Source organism: Ambystoma mexicanum, chromosome 12 (genome assembly GCF_040938575.1).
Source record: "Ambystoma mexicanum isolate Mex_15411 chromosome 12, UKY_AmexF1_1, whole genome shotgun sequence".
Lineage (NCBI taxonomy): Eukaryota > Metazoa > Chordata > Amphibia > Caudata > Ambystomatidae > Ambystoma > Ambystoma mexicanum.
In genome coordinates this window covers 404,431,286-404,451,721 of record NC_090936.1, presented here as the reverse complement: position 1 = coordinate 404,451,721, position 20,436 = coordinate 404,431,286, and the positions used below count along the sequence as shown (strand labels likewise).

Here is a 20,436-nt window from a genome sequence, read left to right as displayed (position 1 = left end):
GACGCCCGTTCCTAGCCCCCATGGTGGTCAGCGGGGGTGGGGTTCTTTAACTGGATTCCCTTCGGGGATGGGGGGGATAAGTTCTAGTATGGGTGTGGTTAGTGCATAGTCCAGTTTGCTCTTGTTGTCCTTACTCGTGGCGTGCTTTTTTTTCCTGGTTACTTCTCTTTTTGTCCTGTGCTTGGTTGGTCGAGAGATGTGCAGACGTTGTCAGTTGGCTTTGTTGTGTTCAGAGTTGAAGAGCCAGGTTTTCAGCCGTTTTTTGAATTTCTTATGGTCGAAATTCTATCAGAACAGGGTCCCATCGATTCGAGGCTAAGCAGCAGAATACTAAGCCGCCCAGTTTTTTCTTCCAGTACCGTTTAGGTTCAAGACGGATGTCATTGCAGGATCTCGGGTTTCTGGCGGGTTTGTAGATGGAGAATTTCTTTTTGATAAAGTCTTCTCCCTGGCTGTGTATTGCTCTGTGCGTAATGCCAGGACTTTCAAAGAGATTCTCCTTTTGACCGGGAGCCAATGTAGCATCCTGAGCGCTTGTGTGATGTGATCTCTTCTGCTGAGTTTGAGGAGGAGTCTGGCTGCTGTGTTTTGTATGGGTTGTAGTTTCCTCATTAGGCATTCTGGCATTCCGAGGTATATGTTGTTAGCACAATCAATCCTGGACATAATGAGGGATATGATGGCCAGTGTTTTGTGTGTGAAGGAGAGGAATGGTAGGACCTTTTTATCATTTGTAGGAGGAAGAAGCATTTAGAGATTATTGCATTCAATTGGGGTTCAAGTGCTAACTCTTTGTCCACGAGGACTCCGGTTTTTTACAGCTTTGGGTGGCATTGGTTGGTTTCCCAGTTCTATCAGCCATGGTATGTGCTGGTTGGTTCCTCTGTCTTCTGGTGTAATCCTGATTACCATTTTGTCTGGATTGATTTTGAGTTTGTTAATGGCCATCCATTGGTAGAGCTCCTGGAAACACTCTCCTAGGGATGTATTCTCTTCTTGTACATCCCTGAATTTGAAGATGATTTGTGAATCATCTGCATAGTTAGCGCATGTTAGTCTGTGTCTTTTGATGATGTTGATTAGCGGTGTAATGTGGATGTTGAAGAGAAGCGGGGATAGTGAGGAGCCTTGTGGCATGGATTTGAAAGGCTTTAAACAGATTGTTTCTGTCCTCTAAGTGAGAAACAATTTAATCCAGAGCAGTGCTGTGTCAGTGAGCCCTATTACTTCCACTCTTTTAATGAGGATGTTGTGGTTGACTGTGTCAAAGGCAGCTTAAAGATCAAGTTTTATCAGTGCTGATTTGGTGTTGGAGTCTGCCTTTTAAACTTTATGCCCCATATTGAGACTAGTGCTGTTTCAGTTCCTCTCAAGTGTCTGAATTCTACTTGCTCCTCTGCCAGTAGTTGGTTATTTTCAACGTGCTCCAGTAGTTGTTCGTAGACATGGGTCTCTAGTATTTTTGCCGGGTATGGGATGTTGGAGATTGCTCTATAGTTTGAGAGGTCTTCTACATCGCCTGTTGTGTCCTTGAGTAGAGGGGTGATGTAGGCCCTTTTGAAAGCGCTCGGTACTTTCCCTGTTTAAAGTGATTGATTGAAGAGGTTTAGGTAGTATTCCGATAGTGTGTCCTATGCAAGGACAGATTTATAGATGTCTGGAGGTCAGGGGTCCATTGGAGAACCTACCTTGTTTCTCCTTTTCACCAAACGTAGTAGTTTTTCTCTCGACATCTATTTGAAGCAGCACATTTTGTTAGCTGGTCCCGGGGTTGGTGGTCACTGGTGACTTCGATTGGTCTGCTTTGTATGATTAAGTGTATGCTAGCGATTTTGTTCTTAAAATGGTCTGCCAGATCACTGCATAGTTTTTGGGAGGGTGTTAGTAAGTTGTTGAATCCCGGTGGGTTTCTCTTCTCATTTATGATGTTGAATAATTATTTTTGAGTGTTGGTGTTTTTTTCTATAGGCTCGTTATAGTATTTCTTTTTTGCTTTTAGAATTTCGGATTTGTATGCTCGGATGTGTAGTAGGTATGTTGCTCTTTTTTTTTCTTGATCGCGTTTCTTCCTTCATTCTTGTTGTAGTTTTCTGTTAATTCTTTTCATCAATTCTAGGTGAGGGGTTTACCATTTTACCGCAGCTATCTTTCTCGAATGGGACAATGTGTTTTTCTGGGCAGATGGCATTTATTGTTTCTGCAATCCATTTCTGCATTAGGTTTGCTTTTCGTCTATGGGCCTCATCAGGAGTTGGGCGGAGCGGGGAAAAAGGTGGCGCTAACGCTATTACTGCTGCATAAACTGATCCGCCCAATCCGGAGTATGGCCCTAACTGGACACATTCACCTCCAACTCTGAGCTGCAGGTGAATGCGCCAGTGTTATGACATTTTCAGCGCTATTATCGCCTGCAGTATCTGCACCGGCGGTAATAGCGCCACCCATCCCCCTAGGGTCCAATGGACTCAATGGGGAATGGGGATTTGGCTCAGATTGCGCCGGACCGAGTAGCAGTAAAGCTAATTACGTTGCACGGTATCCTGGCGTAATTACCACCGGGATACTGCCCAATGTATGATGAGGCCCTATGTCTGGGGCATCCAATGATGTGGTTGCTGGCTTTGCGATTTCTAGTCGCTCTTTAAAGTTGGTGTTCTTGATGGTTATCAAGTTTCTTTTCCAAATAGGTGGGAATTTTTCAAGTTTTTTAGGTGGCTTTGACCGTATTTGGTTCACGAAAGGAATAATGAAGTGGTTGCTCCAAGTATTTGGATGGGTAGTGACGTTGTGATCAGGTTTTTATTGGCAAAGATTGTGTCCAGGGTGTGCCCTGCTGTGTGTCGCTCCTTTCACCATCTTTCCTAACATCGGTCTAACTGGAATCACTAGTGTTGCTCTGTATGGACTCATTGTAGCCCTAGACCACTCTTACGCCCTTCTAGAGAATAAGCCTTGCCGCTCTGCTACCTACTTTGATTGGGTTGGGCTAACCTCTCATTGTCTTTCCTTTACAGCATAATAGGGTGGCCTTCCAAACTCCTACCGCAGGATGGATTTTGGAAATCCTTCTTAACACTGTGGCAGGAGGCTGCAGTAGAAATCCTTCTGACTGCAGACCGAAAGTCCAAGATTTAATAAAACCAAGAGAAAACAGCAAAATGATTAGATGGCCTACAAAATGGGACAGCAGAATCCCCAAACGTGGTGTTCTCCCCTGACAGTACAGATGAACCCAAGCAGATGCTTAAGTGGCGGGTAGAAATCGAGCATGCCAGTCGCTGTTCTATGCAGTAGTAACATAAGTGAACAAAGGGGAATTGAGGACCTGATTTTCATGTGGTTGCGTATTTCATGTTTGTAAGAAGACAACAAAAATGTATTTTATGTCTTTAAGTTTCTCTCAGAACTGTATTCTCTACAATTGACAAGACATCTTTCACTCCACTGTAAAGAGAAAAAAAACAAGAATGTCTGCTCTTTAAATGTCTAGCTATGCAGAATCTGTGCACGTCACTTTCATCAATGCTTGAATGTGACTGTTATTGAAAGGCAGTCATTATTTTCATAGCAAGCACTTTTTCAAACAAAATAATCATGGACGATCAAACAAATTGGCAAAATCAGTTATTTTGGTAGTTGCTTGGTTAACTTCTCAGTGACATGCATTTCTTATATGTTTTCAGATATGATGCCACTTCTACACAATTATGTCACTGTTGACACAGACACTTTGTTGGCTAACCCTAAACATCTAGAAATAATTTATGCTATGTGTAAAAAGGTAAGAATTGTGTTTTGCCTCCAGTTTTTATATAATTCTAGAAATAGCATGCTGCTTTGTAGGCCTAAAGGCCCATATGTTGTTCAGGGAGCGTTTTAGCTCCACAGATTTAGTTGCAAATATGAGGTAATGAGCACTGCCAGTTCTGTCATACACAATACATATCCAGGGAGCAGAATGTATTCAAAAGAAACGTTCCATCTAGAAACCAATCAGAACCCTGAGATCGTGCAACAGCATCCGCCTAGCCCCAATCAGTGCTCAAAGAAAAAACTGGGTGGATCAGCATTCTCCTGCTTAGCCGTGAAAATATGGAACTCCCTCCCAAGGGAAATAAGAAATATGGAGAAACATACAAAATTCAGAAAACTTCTTAAAACCTTGCTCTTCAGCTCCGAAGGCAACGAAACCAACTGAACAGCGCCCACACACCTCGTAACTGGCCAAGTACCGAAGGAGGGAAAGTAGCCTGAAAACAGTAGAGGAAGGAGTGATAGGACTGGGATGAGAGACCTTAAACAGACACTGACCCCCACCCCATGAAGAGGGACCCCTAAGAAACAGGAGAAGCTGCTAGACCCGATGCAAGTAGGCCAGGGAAGGAGCCTCAAGGGAATCCGAGGGAGGGAAAATCGGGGACGGGAGACTCTCAGCCTAAGCGTTCCCCCACTGAGGACCAACAAGTCAACGGGAGTAATGCACCAGACCCTCCCGAATAGATAAAAGACAACGAACATAGGGTATTAACGAAGGCGAACACATCTCCTTGATAGAAATATACTAAAAAAATAGACAGCTTAACGAATCCCAGAGAATCTTAGGAATTATGACTGCTAAGGTGACAATCAAGGTAAAACCCAGAAAAGGCAACTAGGGGGAGACAAAGATCATGACTGACACAGGTGACGCAGTCAGAAGAATTTCATGGGTAGGAAGTGTGACACACTTGGATGGATATCAGGGTTAGGGAATCAGATCCACTTATGTAGTTTTCAGGGGTAGCAAATGTGATGCCCTTAGGCAGATTTTCTGGTCTGTGTGGGGGGGTGTAACATATTCGGATGGATTCCAGGACTTTCAACAACATTCTGTATTAACAAACACACTCCTCTGCATACACTTCTCAAACTTTGGACTTAACACAACCAGACGTCTACAGCACCACAGTCTGCATGTACTTCACAACATCACAACAACAAAACAAACCACACATTATCTCACACAACAGGACATGGTCGCCAACTTCGGAAATTCACATTTAGGCTCAGTGAACAGTGTTTCCAAACTGAAGCTGCCAACAGCACTTCACAGCTCTCTCAAGTGGCATTGGTACAAACAACTTGAACATTAACATAATGGGCATTGGGAGCACTTGGTCTATAGTGCTGGTAAAAAGCTCCTTCTTTGAGATGGATTGCTCTTGGTAGGTTTCCCCCACCTCTCTTTGAAATACCATGTAACAACTACAACTTCTTATGAATTGCCATTCTGACTAGGACCTCCAATCCCAACACTATAATTTCAGTCACAGATTTTAGTATGCACCGGAGGCCGTATTTAAGCATTGCTCCAAGGCTGTATTCATTATACGGCAGGGACCACATCCTGAAATAAACCAGTAGGTTACACTTCAGAATCCCCATGCCCCACAAGATTAATTGATGCTATTGATGGCTGAGCCGGCAGTGGAAAGTGTGAATGCAGCTGATTTGGTGTGATTGCCTGGCCTGTGGAGTGCACATTCTCCAACTCGATGGGAGTCTGCTCCATTGTCACAGGATGTGAAATGGGTTGACATTTGCACAACTGCAGCTAGAGTTGTGTAATCCTAAACTGTGTTTTGTTAATATAGATCAAGTTGCATTTGAAAAGGCATCTTTACTAAACATTGAGGCATTAGTGTGTCAGTAGGAACTCCGATTTTGCTACAATGCTATTTTAAGCTCCCCTTTTATATCCTGTTCCTATCAAATGTATTTTTGCTAGGTGCTGACTGGGGATGCTGGAGAAGATGCAGAATGTCACGCAGCAAAACTCCTTGAAGTCATTGTGCTTCAATGTAAAGGAAGAGGAATAGATCAGGTGACCTTTTCATGACTGTTGGTTTTGCGTTAACATTGAAACCCTTTTCCTGGATCGATGTATTTGATTCACATTTTCCCAATTGTTCGCCTTCTAATCATGACTACATGATGATCTCTTTCCTTAATGAAAGGAGACATTTTGCATTGCATTCGTTCTACCCCTCCTATCAAGCTATGCATGGTATGCAGTCTTTATAACAAATCTTTTATGAAGACATGCTTTTATACCAAAACTTTTATAATAAAAACACATAATGAGAATATATGTGTGGGTGGGCTAAAGAGTTAAATCTTTTTGGAAAACAGTGGGGTGGGTTTTTAGGGGTGGGGAAACACGGTTTTGGGGGGGCTTTCATTAGAAAAGTGTCTACATAAAAGGGGTCGTTATAAAGACATGTAACTGCTATTCATCGGGTTTAATGCTTTGAAGAAGCATGCTGAATGCTACTTAGGTCATTGATATGCTGTAAGAAGGGATTTCCCCTAATGTTGGTAAAAGTGAAGGTTTTGAGTGGTTTCTGAAATATCATCTTTCCCATTGATATGTCAGTGGAATGTTAACAAAGTAACAGATGTTAATAAACTGGTTTGAACAGCAGTACAGTTTTGTAGCCCTCTTCATGCCCTTTTTTCTTCACATTTAACAACTCGTTGTTGAAAGAAAGTGACCAGTAGTCGGTTCTGTTAGGGAGTTTTACTAAAGTCCACCTATGGTAGGACTATAGAAGCCCCTCCTTTTTTAGTGTACAGGGCTCCAAATATAGGCCTGAACCACACACGTTTTGTTGATAGCAATGTCTGAGCAGCCAGGCTTATCTTGGGAGGGTTTAAAGGCTGTAGGCAGTACAAAGAACTTGGAGTATACACACATGCCAAAGAAACACTGACACACTAAAAGTTAAATAAAAATAATGGTTTATTTTATTACACAAAGGTAAGTCATTTTTCAGAGAGATAAGTACTATAACACACAATAAGTAACTTAGAAAAACCAATCCATTATCGACAGTCAGTAAACCACTTTGTAATACTTTAAGAATGGCAGTATGCAATTCAGAGGTAAGTAAAATGTTTAATCACTTTTCAGAATATCTGTCTCAGGTACAAATAGATTAAACAAAACCAACATGAATCCGGTAACTAATTATTTTCACACAGGCCTAACATCCTCCCTATCTAGTTACGAGTGTCTCGGAGTGGGATTGGAGGGCAAAACAGGTAGACACAAGCTTTATAAAGTCCCAAAATGTCCAGAGGAAGTCTCTTCGATAAAAAGTACACTCTTTTTTGGGAATAGGGGTCAGAGACTTCATAGAAGGCTCCCTAAAGGCACACAGGCGTTTGGCCTGGGCGAACGTGTATGGGCAAACACCCAAACACACAAATAAAAAACTCCAGCATCACAGGAGCAGGAAAGCGGATGCAGCACGATGCCCCCACGATGCAACAGCAGCAGACCCGGTCACCGGATTCTTGGTCCGGCAGACGAAAGAAGGGAAACTGGAATGGATCTTGCAGCAGCAGTCGAGTGAAGAGGCTTCAGAAAAAGGATTTTTCAGGGTTCTGTGATTTTGGCACCCTTTTCAAAACACCAGTGAAGAACGATTACCGCCCAGTCGATTTCTCACTTTCTCAGTCCAGCACTCTGTTGAGTTGACTTCAAGGAGCGGAATTTTGCCTGTGGAGCTCTCGGAAGGAGTCCACCAAAGTTTTTATGTGGATTTGATTGAGAAGACGATGCACTGCACAGTAGCCCAGGTCCCAGGTGAAGGTCACAGCTTGTCGTGGGATGGCTCGAAATGCAGGGTGCCTCAAGACTGATTGTCCCACCAGTCTAAAGGGGAGAATTATCCTCTTCTTGGTTGTCCTGATGCTGGGAAGAAGGGGTCGTACAGCAGCGATTACACAGAAGGCACTCTGGCAGCTGCTGCAGACATATCTCCTCTTCTTCGGCGACGATTTTTCTGTTCCAGAGGTCAGCTTGTCAATAGTTTCATGATCCATGCCTCTTATGCAGGATCCTAGCCAAACAGCAGCCATGCACCCTTCAAACTCTGGGTGGTGGCTGTTCTTTCAGGACAGCCATACCCCTAGTTGTAACTGGTACCAGGCAGGCACACCAGAAGACAAAGAATCGTGGAGTTTCTAAGTCCTCCCACATTTCCTGTCCTCGCAGACACACTTGAGCCTTGGCAGGCTTCACAAAGAATTCCCATCTGAGACAAAAGTCAAACCAGGACTTCCCCTGCCCAGCACGGTAGAAGAAGGACCAAGAAGGAACAAGCACACAACAAATGGCATGAAAAGAAAAGTCATCATTTTGGGTGAATGGTGACACTTCTGAGCACTACCGCAGCTGTAAGTACAGCCTGGGAGTAAACATTGCACAAAAGTAGGTAGGCTAAAACCACTGCCACCAGCCATTCAGATTAGCTTGTCACACTAACCAAAAGATTACAGGAGCAATGAGAAAGGTGGTACAGTGTGTACTCCCTCAGCACGCCACATAAGGTGGGGTGTGCTGATCTCACAATATAAAAGATAAGAAGGATAAAGATATCCCCCATAAAAGAAAATTGAAAGGTTAGCCCAAAGGGCTCCCAGCAACACTGCACACAGAGTGCTCTGTGATGCAAAAGTCAAAAGACAGATCCCATAAAACTTGGAGGGAAGTATAACTCCAAAACAAATGTATAAAAAGAAATACAAAGTATCCCAAACGATAGAGTTAAAGAATGAGTGAGTGTGGAAAATGTTCCCACTCAAACAAATCCAGTAGTCTAGCAAAAAGTGGCAGGGAATTCACATGTAGAGGAGCGTGTGCATAAAAATGAATATCTACCTAACAAATTCTAGAACTTCTTGCTGAGCATATGAAATGAAAGGTGGTGTAAGACGTCAGCAGACATACGCTGAAAGAATGTCAGGAATTGTATTTGTTTTGTTCTCAAAACACGTTCATAGCGTTTGGTTTATTGGGGAGTGAGGGAAAGTCTAAGAAAGTTCTAGGTTCTGTATGCCACACTTGTCGGAATGTTATATGATTGGGCCCAAGTAGAAAATGCTGTTATATAGGGATGGGCCTTGGTGGCAGTGATCAATACTGCCAAAATGCACATGCTTCAGTTGATGTGAATCCAACTGATTTTGGGAAGCTACCTTAGCCATCTGATCAGCTTGTATCAAGGAAATACTTTAGAGATGCAATTTAGTGCATGGAAATGGATTGCATTGTGGATAAGGCACAACATCTTGAAATCAATTACTTATTTTGGTTATAGCTAAAAATTAGGTGGAAGGCATGCTTCTCTTTCCTCTGTAGATCGTGCAGCGTTTTGTCAGGGAGCCCAGCCCAGATACCAGGGCAATAGTCAAATCGAACTAATGCAGGAACAAGTGAAATTTCTCTGAACTGCATGAAAGGGGTATTTCGAAAAAAGCGCTTAAGATGGTGGTAGGTGGACTAGGTGTCCACGTTATATTAAGGTGCAAAGTTCAGGTTGGCATGAAAAGTCGCGCTCAGGATACATACTCAGCACACACCAGGTTCCAGGGGTCCCATAAACAAGATTTTTCCCGGCATTTTAACACAGGACTTCGAAGCCATTCAGCCTTACATATTAAAGAGACAATCCGCTATCACCTGACAATTTGAAGCGTTCTTGTGATGCTAGAAATGCATTATGGAGGGACTGGGCCTCCTAGTCATTGTCCTACCATTTCTCTGTATGTGTTTTCTCTTTTTTTCTGCCACTGAGGTCTAGCCTGGACCTCTGGCAGTGCGGTTTTCATGTTTTCCTTTTGGTGAACAACACCCATGGGAGACCCTTATGGTACCCATGGGTGGTGGTACACCCTTGTACTCCTTGTGTGTTTGTGGGCACCTGTGTGTTGCCTACAGAGCAGGGTATGAGCTGATGACAGCTACTTGCTGACTTGGCAGTGGCACTGAGTGTCCTTCATTTTGGGACACCCAGGTCCTGCCATATGAATCGATGGATTCCTGATAGAAGGAAGGGTGACCCCTATGGCCTCTTGGTTTCTATTGCATTTTACATCGTTTCCCCAAAGTCCTGGTGAGCCCTGCCTCTGTTCCTTTCCCCTGACTGGCTGTTGGGTGTAAATGCCATATATGGCTCTGGGGCTGCCTCCTGTCACACTGACTGGAGTCTACCCATGGGCTGTGTGTTGTGGGTATGCTTTTGGGGTGGGACCTGTTTGAATGCACTCTATAGTGAACTCACATGCTGTGTTATGGGTGTCTGGTTTCTGTGTGTGACACAATGACTGAGACTGCCCTGACTGAAACTGACATGAATGCAGTGTAGTGTGCGTGCTGAAAGGATGGGTGCTTACCCCAGCCCACATTCTTTGTTATGGATGTCAGGGTGGAGTGAATGCCCCGCACGCCTCTGAGCCTAATTGGCTGCCTGCCTGCATGAATTCCCTTCTGCGCGTGATTGGTTGACTGAGCCCGGCTCAGCCTGAGTGAATGGGAAACAATGTGTATAACAGGGGACCTCTCACTCACCAATTTGTTCAGAAGCTGAAGTCGAAGCTGTTCCTTGAAGCCCAGCTGGAGACGTCTGCTGCTGCATTTTCTTTGTGTAATCCAAAAGTTGCAGTGTTCTTCCAAAGACTGATCTAGAGAGGACATGCAAAGGAGACCTCTCCTCGAGCTACGAGGGACCATCGTGGAAACTGCTGCCCTTTATCCGAAGTACCCTGGAAGCCAGTCCTGTGTGCCTGCAGTCTAGAAAGGGGGTCTTTGTGAGTCCTGAAGAGGAGTGCCCGAACATCTAGAGCTGAAGCAGTCCACTGGTGTCACCCAGGTTCCGGAGGTGCGTTTTGTGACCACTGGAAGCTGTTGCTCTCTACCGGCCTGAAGAGGGGATACCCTGGCATAGTGCTGCTGGACACCCAGAGCTGCGAAAGTTCAAAACTGCCTAAGAACATTTCAAGGGACATCCTTGCCATCATTACTGACCACTTTTTTCCACAAGAGTGTCCAGAGTAGCTGAGTACAGAGCAAGGTCAGTTGGTGGGTTTCCTGCCACCAGAAGCAGACAAAGACGTCCCGATGGTCAAGACTTGGTGAGGATCTCTAGTTCACTCCAGTGGTCAAATCCAGGTCGCCAGAAGCCGGCCAGAGGTCTGTGCTGCGGCTGCAGCACTGAAGAACCGAAAGGTGGGAAACCGCGATATTCTGAAACCCGACACGAAAAGTGACCTGTGCACCTGTCGCCGCCAGAAATCATCGAAGGGTCGCAGGGGTCTTGCTCTCATCTGCTAAGCCTTTAAGGAGCCCAAAGCAAGTTTTGTCTTCAAAGGACTTCTAAAGTTTAAGAACTAGTTGACCAAAGGAGAGCACTGCGAAGAGCACAGCTGCTGCACTTCAGAAAGACTTTGGTTCAATTTTTCTTCTTGGATTTAGCATCCCAGTGGCTCCTTCTTCCAAGAGGGGTCAATCCTCAGAGGGAATCATCGAGTGAAACCGAGAAACTCTGCCACTTTGCCTGCCAAGACACCAAAGGTACTGTGACGAGGAGGAGCATCTTCTAGCCGCAGGAGTCGTCCAAGCGTCCCAGATTTGTCTTGGATCCTGTTCTCCTGTGGACTCACGGTTACCTTGGGGTGGTAGAACTTTTTTAAAGAAAGCAGAAGGTTATTGAACATTATTGGACTGAGCTGCAAAAGACAAGATAAGTTACTCCCTAACTTTTTTATTACAGCTTGCCCAGCTGGGGCAGGGGTATGGGGGGTCTTCATACAGAATTGTTTTTCGAAGGGATTGTGTCCTCCGACGTATTCCTTATCTTAGATAGAAATCCTTCAGCTTTGCTGGCCTCGGAAAATTTTTTCGCCAGAGGGCGCTGCGCGTCGATGATCGCCGAGTCGATGACCCTCGACGGCCTCCGTGCCGACGTCGACGTCATCCTGCCTATAAAGGCCGCGCGCAGCGTCCGTTGTTCAGTTCCGTTTTTCCGCGCTTCGTTGTGCCTCGGAACACCGTTGCTCAGTTCTCGATATAATATCTAACCTCGATATCGATGGCATCCTCCTCCGACCCGACGACCCCTCGGTCCGGTTTCAAAAAGTGCCGAGACTGCGGGAAGAAAATGTCGTTGACGGACCCTCACAGGGTCTGTTTGTGGTGTCTGGGAATCACGCACCAGAGTTCGGAGTGTGAGGAATGCCTTTCCATGAAGGGGGAAGCTCGAGAGAGGTAGGTCAACTTTAACTTCCTCGAAAGCTTCTTCGGTAGAGTCGAGACGTTCGTCTCCTCACCATAAAAAACACTCTCGTTCTAGATCACGAAGTGGCTCCCACCACTCGTCGACATCGAGACACTCGAAGAAGAGACGTAGGAGATCCCCTTCGTCATCTTCGTCGAGTTCTCCTGAGAGAGTTCATTGCCCCACAAAACGCAGCTCGCAAGCTGAGTGGGAGGAATTCAGGAAAAGGATGCTAAGCGTCTTCGAGAAAGCGGCCTCGTCCCCCTCGAAGACAGCTGAGGGTGATACCCCGGGTAAAAAACCCAAAAAATCTAAACGCCGCGAGTCGCAGTACCCGGCGGAAAAGTCAACCCGAAAGCGCCTCGAGCCATCGGGAGATAAAGCATCATCGACGCCATCGTCGAAAACTCCTTCGAAACAGAGGTCGGCGCCATCGACGCCGTTGTCGAAGGATTCATCGGCGCATCAGTCGATCGAGTCGACGCCGACGTCGACGCCGATATCGACGCCGGTGAAGGAAAGAACCACGGCTACTCCACAGCCAACGGTTAGACAAAAGACCTCCGACTCGACGCCGAGAACGTCGACGTCGTTCTCGAGCAGGACTCCGATCCTTTCGAGTTCCTCGAGGCCTAGTACACATTTCTCGACGCTTTTCACGGCGCCTTCGAGTACTTTCACGTCGGTGTCGACGACATCGACGTTTTCAAGGCCTGTGATGATGGCTCCTTCTGCATTGGAAATGGGGTTTATACCATTCCAAAAACCAAAGTATCCCCCTTTAACCTCGATTTTTGAGGAAAGGGAGGATTCAGACCAAGATATTGATTTACAGAGGACCACATCACCAGAGCCAGAGACTTTCGCCTCTGAGGAAAGAGGATTAAAAAATCTTCAGGATGCACTTCAGGAAGCTAGTGGCTTGGACACTTCTCCTGAAGCAGAATTTATCAAACCAGACCCAGGAGAACATGCGGAGACTCCATATAGAGCTCTGATGTCTAGAATCATAGAATTTATGGGTTGGTCTGCACCTTCTCCTGCCTTTCAGCAGGATGACCTCACTGACATACTGGACAAGGGCCCACAGGAGGATCCTGTGGTTCCATTTCACTCTGCTCTACAGAGAAGGATTTTGACAAACTGGGAAACGCCGGAAATTATCCCGGCAGTAAATAAAAAACTGTCAACAAAATACAGGGTGGCTAGTTCTGACCCTGAATATTTGTCAAAACACCCTACTCCTGAGAGCTTAGTTGTACAGGCTGCAACCTCATCAGGCAGCACATCTGCATACCCCACTGCTCCGCAGGATAGGGATGACAAAAAGTATGATGCCATGGCTAAGAAGGTTTTTTCTGCCTGTAGCATGGCGTTAAAGTCTATTAACGCGACCTGTACGCTCGCTAGGTTCAGCCACACCCTTTGGGAGTGCGCTTCATCAGCGGCTGACTGCCTCCAAGAAGGAGAGGAAAGGGACGCATTTTTAAACATCATCAGGGATGGTAAAGATGCGATGTGCGAGACCCTACAAACTGGCCTAGATTCTGCTGACAGTATCAGCAGGGCCATGGCGGCAAGTACCACAATCCGCAGGCATGCGTGGTTGAGGAAGTCTGGTTTTGCCTCTGACGTGCAGACCAGGCTTTTGAATATGCCCTTTGACGGTTCTACCCTCTTTGGAAAGAAGGCGGATGACAGTTTGGAGAAACTGCAAACGTCCAAGGCAGCAGCCAAGTCATTGGGAGCTGCTATCCGTCAGAATACCTTTCGTCCTTCGGGATCATCGTGGAGAGGACGGTCCTTTCGTTACTATTCCTCATATGGAAAGGGCAGAGGACGACCGGCTCAAAGAGGCCAAGGAAGATTTACCCGTGGTGGACGGGGTAGGGGAAAGAAAGCCGCACCCGCAGGAGCAGGAGCCACTTTACCTTCGGCAACTGCATCAGCCGCTTCAAAACCACTCTGAGGTCTCCCCTCACAGAACACCAGTAGGGGGCAGGTTAACTCACCATCTGACGGAATGGCAGGCTATTACGTCAGATGCTTGGGCTCTGGAGACAGTGGCCCAAGGTTACTGCCTGCCCTTCCTACATATCCCTCAGAGTCATCCACCGGGGAACAACCCTTTGAAGCTTCCAGATCCGCTCCTCTTGCAGGAGGTTTTAGACCTGCTAGAGAAAGGTGCCATAGAACTGGTACCTGTAGCGGAAAGGAACAAGGGTTGGTACTCCCCCTACTTCATAATACCGAAGAAGGACGGAGGACTGAGACCCATCTTAGACTTACGGGAATTGAACAAATTCCTCCGAAAGGACAAGTTCAAGATGGTGACTCTCTCTCAGATCCTTCAGGCCCTCCAGCTTCAGGACTGGTTGGTATCTCTAGACCTCCAGGACGCTTATTTCCATGTGCCGATCCATCCCAGGCACAGGAGATACCTGAGGTTCGCAATTGGCAGCTCTCATTATCAATTTCGAGTTCTGCCATTTGGGCTAACCTCCGCCCCGAGGGTCTTTACCAAGCTAATGTCGGTTGTGGCTGCAAGTCTAAGGAGGGAAGGGATTCATGTCTACCCTTACCTAGACGATTGGTTGATCAGAGCTGTATCTTCGGAACAGGTTCAGAGACAACTAGATTATGTTTGCCACTTCCTTCACAAGCTGGGCTTCTCCCTCAATTTAAAGAAGTCACAGATGATACCATCACAGAGACTCCAATTCATTGGAGCAGTCCTGGACACTTCCCTGGGAAGAGCCTTGCCACCAGAGGTGAGGGCTCGAGATATTCTGCAGATGGTCATCAGATTTCAGAATGCCCAATATCTCCCAGCCTACGACTTTCTGAGGTTGCTAGGCCTCATGGCATCCTGCATATTCCTCGTGCCGGAGGCTCGCCTGAGAATGAGATCCCTCCAGTGGGCACTGAGAACTCAGTGGTCACAGTTCTCAGGAAGGATGACAGATCTCCTTCGGATCCCGGTCAAAGTAGCCCGAGACCTTCAGTGGTGGGCCTGTCGGGAGAACATCCTGAAAGGAGAAATGTTTTGGCAACCATGGCCGGAGATAACAGTAGTCACGGATGCCTCACTCACGGGGTGGGGAGCTCACGCCAACGACTTGACCATCAGCGGTCGTTGGTCTCCATCGGAGTCCAGACTACATATCAACCTGTTGGAGCTGAGAGCCATCAGACTAGCGCTGAAGGCTTTTCTGCCGTCTGTACGGGGAAGAAACGTCCTAATAATGACGGACAATACAGTGGCCATGCACTACCTCAACAAAAGAGGAGGCGTAGGCTCACTACCACTGTGCAGAGAGGCGATGCAGCTCTGGTTTTGGGCAATTCAGGAAGGAATCTCTCTATCGGCAATTCACCTAGCCGGAGAGAAGAACTTGACAGCGGACGCTCTGAGCAGGCAGAGCACAGTCTCTCACGAGTGGGAGATAGCTCAGGAAGTCCTTCAAGAGATCTTCGCCCTTTGGGGAACCCCTCAAGTGGATCTGTTCGCCACCAGTATCAACAGGAAGTGCGACAGATTTTGCTCAAGGGAATTTCCCCCGAGAGGAGCTCTAGGAGATGCGTTCGTAGTGGACTGGGAGTTCCCACTTCTGTACGCGTTCCCTCCGGTCCCTGTCATTCCTCAAATGATCAGGAGGTTGAGAAGGTTTCGGAAGACCATGATCCTAATTGCCCCGGATTGGGCCAGGAGAACGTGGTACCCGGACCTTCTAGACATGTCCATCTGCCCTCCAATTCGACTGCCATACAGAGAGGATCTTCTCTCGCAGAAGGAAGGTCAGGTTCTCCATCCAGCCATCAAGACCCTCAACCTTCACGCTTGGTGTCTGAAAGGTTGAGGTACAAGGATTGGGACCTTCCGGATGATGTTATGGAGGTGTTGCTTTCGGCCAGAAGGCCGGCAACTAAAACTCTATACCGCTGCCGTTGGAACAAATTTTGCAGCTGGTGCAGAGAAAAGAATATTGAACCCTTTTCTTGTGGTACACCTATGGTGTTGTCATTCTTACTTTACCTGGCTAATTCAGGCCTACAGGTTGGCACAATTAAGGGCTATCTCGCAGCGCTATCAATCTTTAAGCGCACTGCAGAGGAGCCTTCATACTTCAAAATTCCATTGGTAATACAATACCTAAAAGGATTAACTAATGTTTATCCCCCGAAACCTTTTCAAGTTCCCTTATGGGATTTAAACCTAATTTTAAACTTCCTAAAGGGTGCCCCTTTTGAACCACTACACTCTTGTTCATTGAAGCTTCTCACCCTCAAAACTGTTTTGCTAATAGCATTGACATCTGCTAGAAGGGTTAGCGAGTTGCAAGCCTTATCGTGTAAACCTCCACATACAATCTTTTACAAGGACAAAGTTGTTCTTCAGGTGAAGCCTAACTTCCTCCCGAAGGTAGTCTCGGAGTTTCACATCACTCAGAAGATTATATTACCTTCTTTCTACCCTCCTCCTCATCCGGGGAAGGAGGAAGAGAGACTGCACAGGCTGGACCCTAAGCGAGCCTTGAGCTTTTATATCAGCAGATTGGCTAAGATCAGACAAGCAGACCAACTCTTTGTAGGTTATGCAGGACATAAGTTGGGCCTTCCAATAACAAAACAAACCATCTCCAGATGGATTATTTTAGCCATTCTGGAGTGCTACAAATTGGCAGGAAAGGAGCCTCCTCAAAATCTAAGGGCTCATTCTACCAGGGGTATCGCAACATCCTCAGCCCTTCAAAGAGGGGTGCCAATTCGAGATATATGTGCGGCTGCCACATGGTCGTCCGCACATACATTTACCAAATTCTATAGCCTGGATTCCTCCTCTAGTCAAGAAACTAGATTCGGCAAGGCTGTGTTACACTCTGTCCATTCTGGAAGGGTAACATAACTTTTATTACTCCCGCCTCCAGTCACAATACCACTGCTATGGGAGTCTATCTAAGATAAGGAATACGTCGGAGGACACAATCCCTTCGAAGAACTAGTTACTCTTACCTTGTAACGTTCTTTCGATGGGATGTTCCTCCGACGTATTCCTTATCGACCCTCCCATCCATCCCCGCAGTATGACTTCCTGTGGGTTTGCAGCCTATGCTCCTTCAAGGTGATTAGTCTAATCCAAAAACATTACTGGGGACTACAAAACGGAACTGAGCAACGGACGCTGCGCGCGGCCTTTATAGGCAGGATGACGTCGACGTCGGCACGGAGGCCGTCGAGGGTCATCGACTCGGCGATCATCGACGCGCAGCGCCCTCTGGCGAAAAAATTTTCCGAGGCCAGCAAAGCTGAAGGATTTCTATCTAAGATAAGGAATACGTCGGAGGAACATCCCATCGAAAGAACGTTACAAGGTAAGAGTAACTAGTTCATCTAGTCTAAAGAAAGCATTCTGCCATTGTTCCCAACTAACATGCCTCTCTTCCCCGTACTATGCTGATGCACCTCACTTAAGAATTCACATGCCTATTTAAAACTGTCTGCAGTTAGTGCATCTATTACTGAATTTAAGTATTGTGTGAAATTGCATAGAGTGTAAATATTTGCCATTCTTTGAATAAGTATTTCCAAGTACAAAGTGTTATTGTTTAAATGTAGATCTATAACTGAATCTTATTTTATATAAAGAAGCTGTGTTATCACCTTACAAAGTGAGTGGACATTCCTTTGTGGGGGTTTGGGGACTCACTGTACTGCCTGCATCACCCGCTGAAAGCTTAAGCCTGGCTGCTCGTCCATTGCTACCAAATTGAGAGCCTTGGCTGGGAGGGTGTTCGCCTTTACCCTACCATATAGAGGGTCAAAGTACAGATACCACCTCCAGTCTTTACAGTTCTCCTACATTTTAAGATGTAGCTGAGTATCAGCAGCATGTCTGGAAGTTTGTGAATGGGGAGTGTTAGAAGGATTTTCCTAAAGCCCATGTTTAGGGTTCAGGAAGACCAATCAACATATTGGTTGTAGGGCTACTCTGTATATTGTCTTGCTCTCCAAGGTCTAAGCCTAGATGAGCAGTCTCAAGAGGGGAACAAATGGGAAAAGAAGGTGCAAAGTAGCATACAACAGCACACAATAAAGGGATGTCTACTCGGTAGTGTTGGGTAGAATTTCCTTTTTGGGTGTAGTTCTCCCCACTTTTGAGTCCCCCAGCACTTTTTGCTGGACTCCTGGATTTACTTTTTGCCAATTCTCCTGAGTGAGTGGGAACCTTCTTGGATTCATGCTTTCCTCCAACATTTAAGGCATCTGATATTTATTATTGCAGCACACAGCACTTTCTGCGCAAGTTTGCTGGGAGCTCCTTGAGCTGCCCTTTTTTTCTGATGGCTTGTGAATCTGCTTAGAATTACATGATGTGCATATAGTCAGACATCTAGTGGTAATCACAGAGTATTGCATCTTTTTTTCAAAGATCGAAAAGGGACGTCGACATGGGCGTGTTTATAACACTATACCTAATGTGACGTGTAGTGTACCCAAGATCCTTCATGCATCAAGGTCCCGCCAGATTGTTTTTTTCGCCATTATGGTTGGTCGCTTTGTTGCAGAGCTCTTGATAACGGGAATTATTGCTGTTCCATGCGTCTTCACTGCCTCCATCAACAAACTTCTTCCATGAATGTTATCAGCAAACTTCTTTGAGGACTGTTAATTTTGACATCCTTCAAACCATTGCTGACTCCAACAACTTTATGGCTTTGTTCGGCCTTGGCCTTACAGCAGGGAGAATGGGGACCCCTTCTTTTCGAGATGCTTCTCTTTAGAGAATGCCTTTTCTTTCCTCCCCCTCTTCTTCCTTTTGTTGTCTGGCTGCTTATTCACACTATTGTGGAGCGAACTCCATTTAAATGTTGCCCTTCCTGTAGCAGGAAGTTTCTGTGGTAAGACACTCACAGGGAGTTTAACAAATGTCTACCTCGTGACCACGACGAGCGGCGTTGCAAGGCCTGTCAACTCTTAAAGCCTAAGACTCTTATAGAAAGGCTCACAAAGCAGTGGGCTGCCTACACTATGTAGGCCGAGAGTCATTCTCCAGCCGTCACCTCAGACAATGATTCTTCAAGCAGCCACAGCTCTGTTTTGGAGTCCGAAGAAGTTATTGTGGAGTCAGCTGACTCCCACGTGCCCGTCACCAGCCTGCTAAGCATTCCACGGGCAGTGTAATGGGGAAATCACACAATGGCGACAAAGGCGCACACTCTCTTTTAAAGGCCAAACAAACAATCCCTCGGCCTCCTTTGAGAGACTCGTCGAAATGGCCATCAGCACCCACAGGCCCGTCAAAAGTTTTGACAGGGCCTAGTGAACCTGAGTGTTCTGGGGCTGATGCGCCTCCGCCATCGCGGTTGGCGCATGGTACCAAGATTTCCATTCCCAAGGGTGCCTTCCTTAAAGTTTCGACGCATGTTTCTGATGCCTCGAAAGATGGGTCAAACGCGCTCCATTAGCGAAGCCTCACCCCAAACTCAAGCTTTCTAATGTCCTGTGTCATGGTTCTGAGTCCCAGAAAAACCCTTTGTTACCTTCTTACCTTCAGGGTATTCCCAAGCCTCCTCTCCATTACCTCAGACCCTACAGAGGCCTACGTATCCTATTGCTTCTGACTCTGCCTTTTCTCTGCCAGAAGATTCCCTATCCACTCCCCGGGCTAGGGAGGGATGTGAACACTCTATGAAAACAGTGTCTGAATGTTTTGACTTTTCAGCAAAATTTGATGGCACCTTAAAAGGCCCTGTCACTTTGATGAAGGAGGTTGATTAACATGCTCCACCCACGCATGGAAGGGAATAACCTCAGATCAGTGGGTGCTCAAAACTCAGGACAATTGTTATTGTTTTGAGTTTCTTCATCGATCTCGATACAACCCGCCAAAGAACAGAAGACTGTCTCTGGCACATCTCCTCATCCTCCTGGAGGATGATCAGACCATGCTGCAAAGGGGAGTGATCAAACTCGTCCCAGATCTTCAGGTAAACAATGGTATTTATTCAATATGCTTCTTTTTACCCAAAAAGGATCGAACCATGCGGCCTGTATTAGACCTGCGTTCTGCAAACAAGTATGTCAAGCCTCAAAAGTTCAGGATGACAACTCTGCAAGAGGTAATCCCGTTACTAAAATAAATGTTGCAATTATGAGGCCAGGAAGTGAAGCTTTAAGTCCGGGAGAGCCAGCTCCCCCTCCTGATATCCCCTCTGCAGTATGGCCAATGATATCCTGCGCCGTTTGCCACCCCAGAGCAAGTACTCTATTTTACTATCCAGAAATTTAAAGAATGGAGCCCTGGCCATGTTCGGAACATTTGGGAAGAAATAGA

At 46.2% G+C, this 20,436-nt stretch overlaps 1 protein-coding gene across 2 annotated transcripts in view; it reads left to right on the top strand.

Annotated features, from left to right (window-relative positions):
• IPO8 (importin 8) overlaps positions 1 to 20,436 on the top strand; it is a 2,228,954-nt gene that overhangs the window by 1,774,606 nt on the left and 433,912 nt on the right. For both annotated transcript variants that reach the window (XM_069628533.1, XM_069628532.1), the window contains 2 exons: positions 3,684 to 3,781; positions 5,768 to 5,863. In XM_069628533.1, coding sequence (XP_069484634.1) covers positions 3,684 to 3,781; positions 5,768 to 5,863 — 194 coding nt within the window. The remainder of the gene's footprint in view (positions 1 to 3,683; positions 3,782 to 5,767; positions 5,864 to 20,436) is intronic.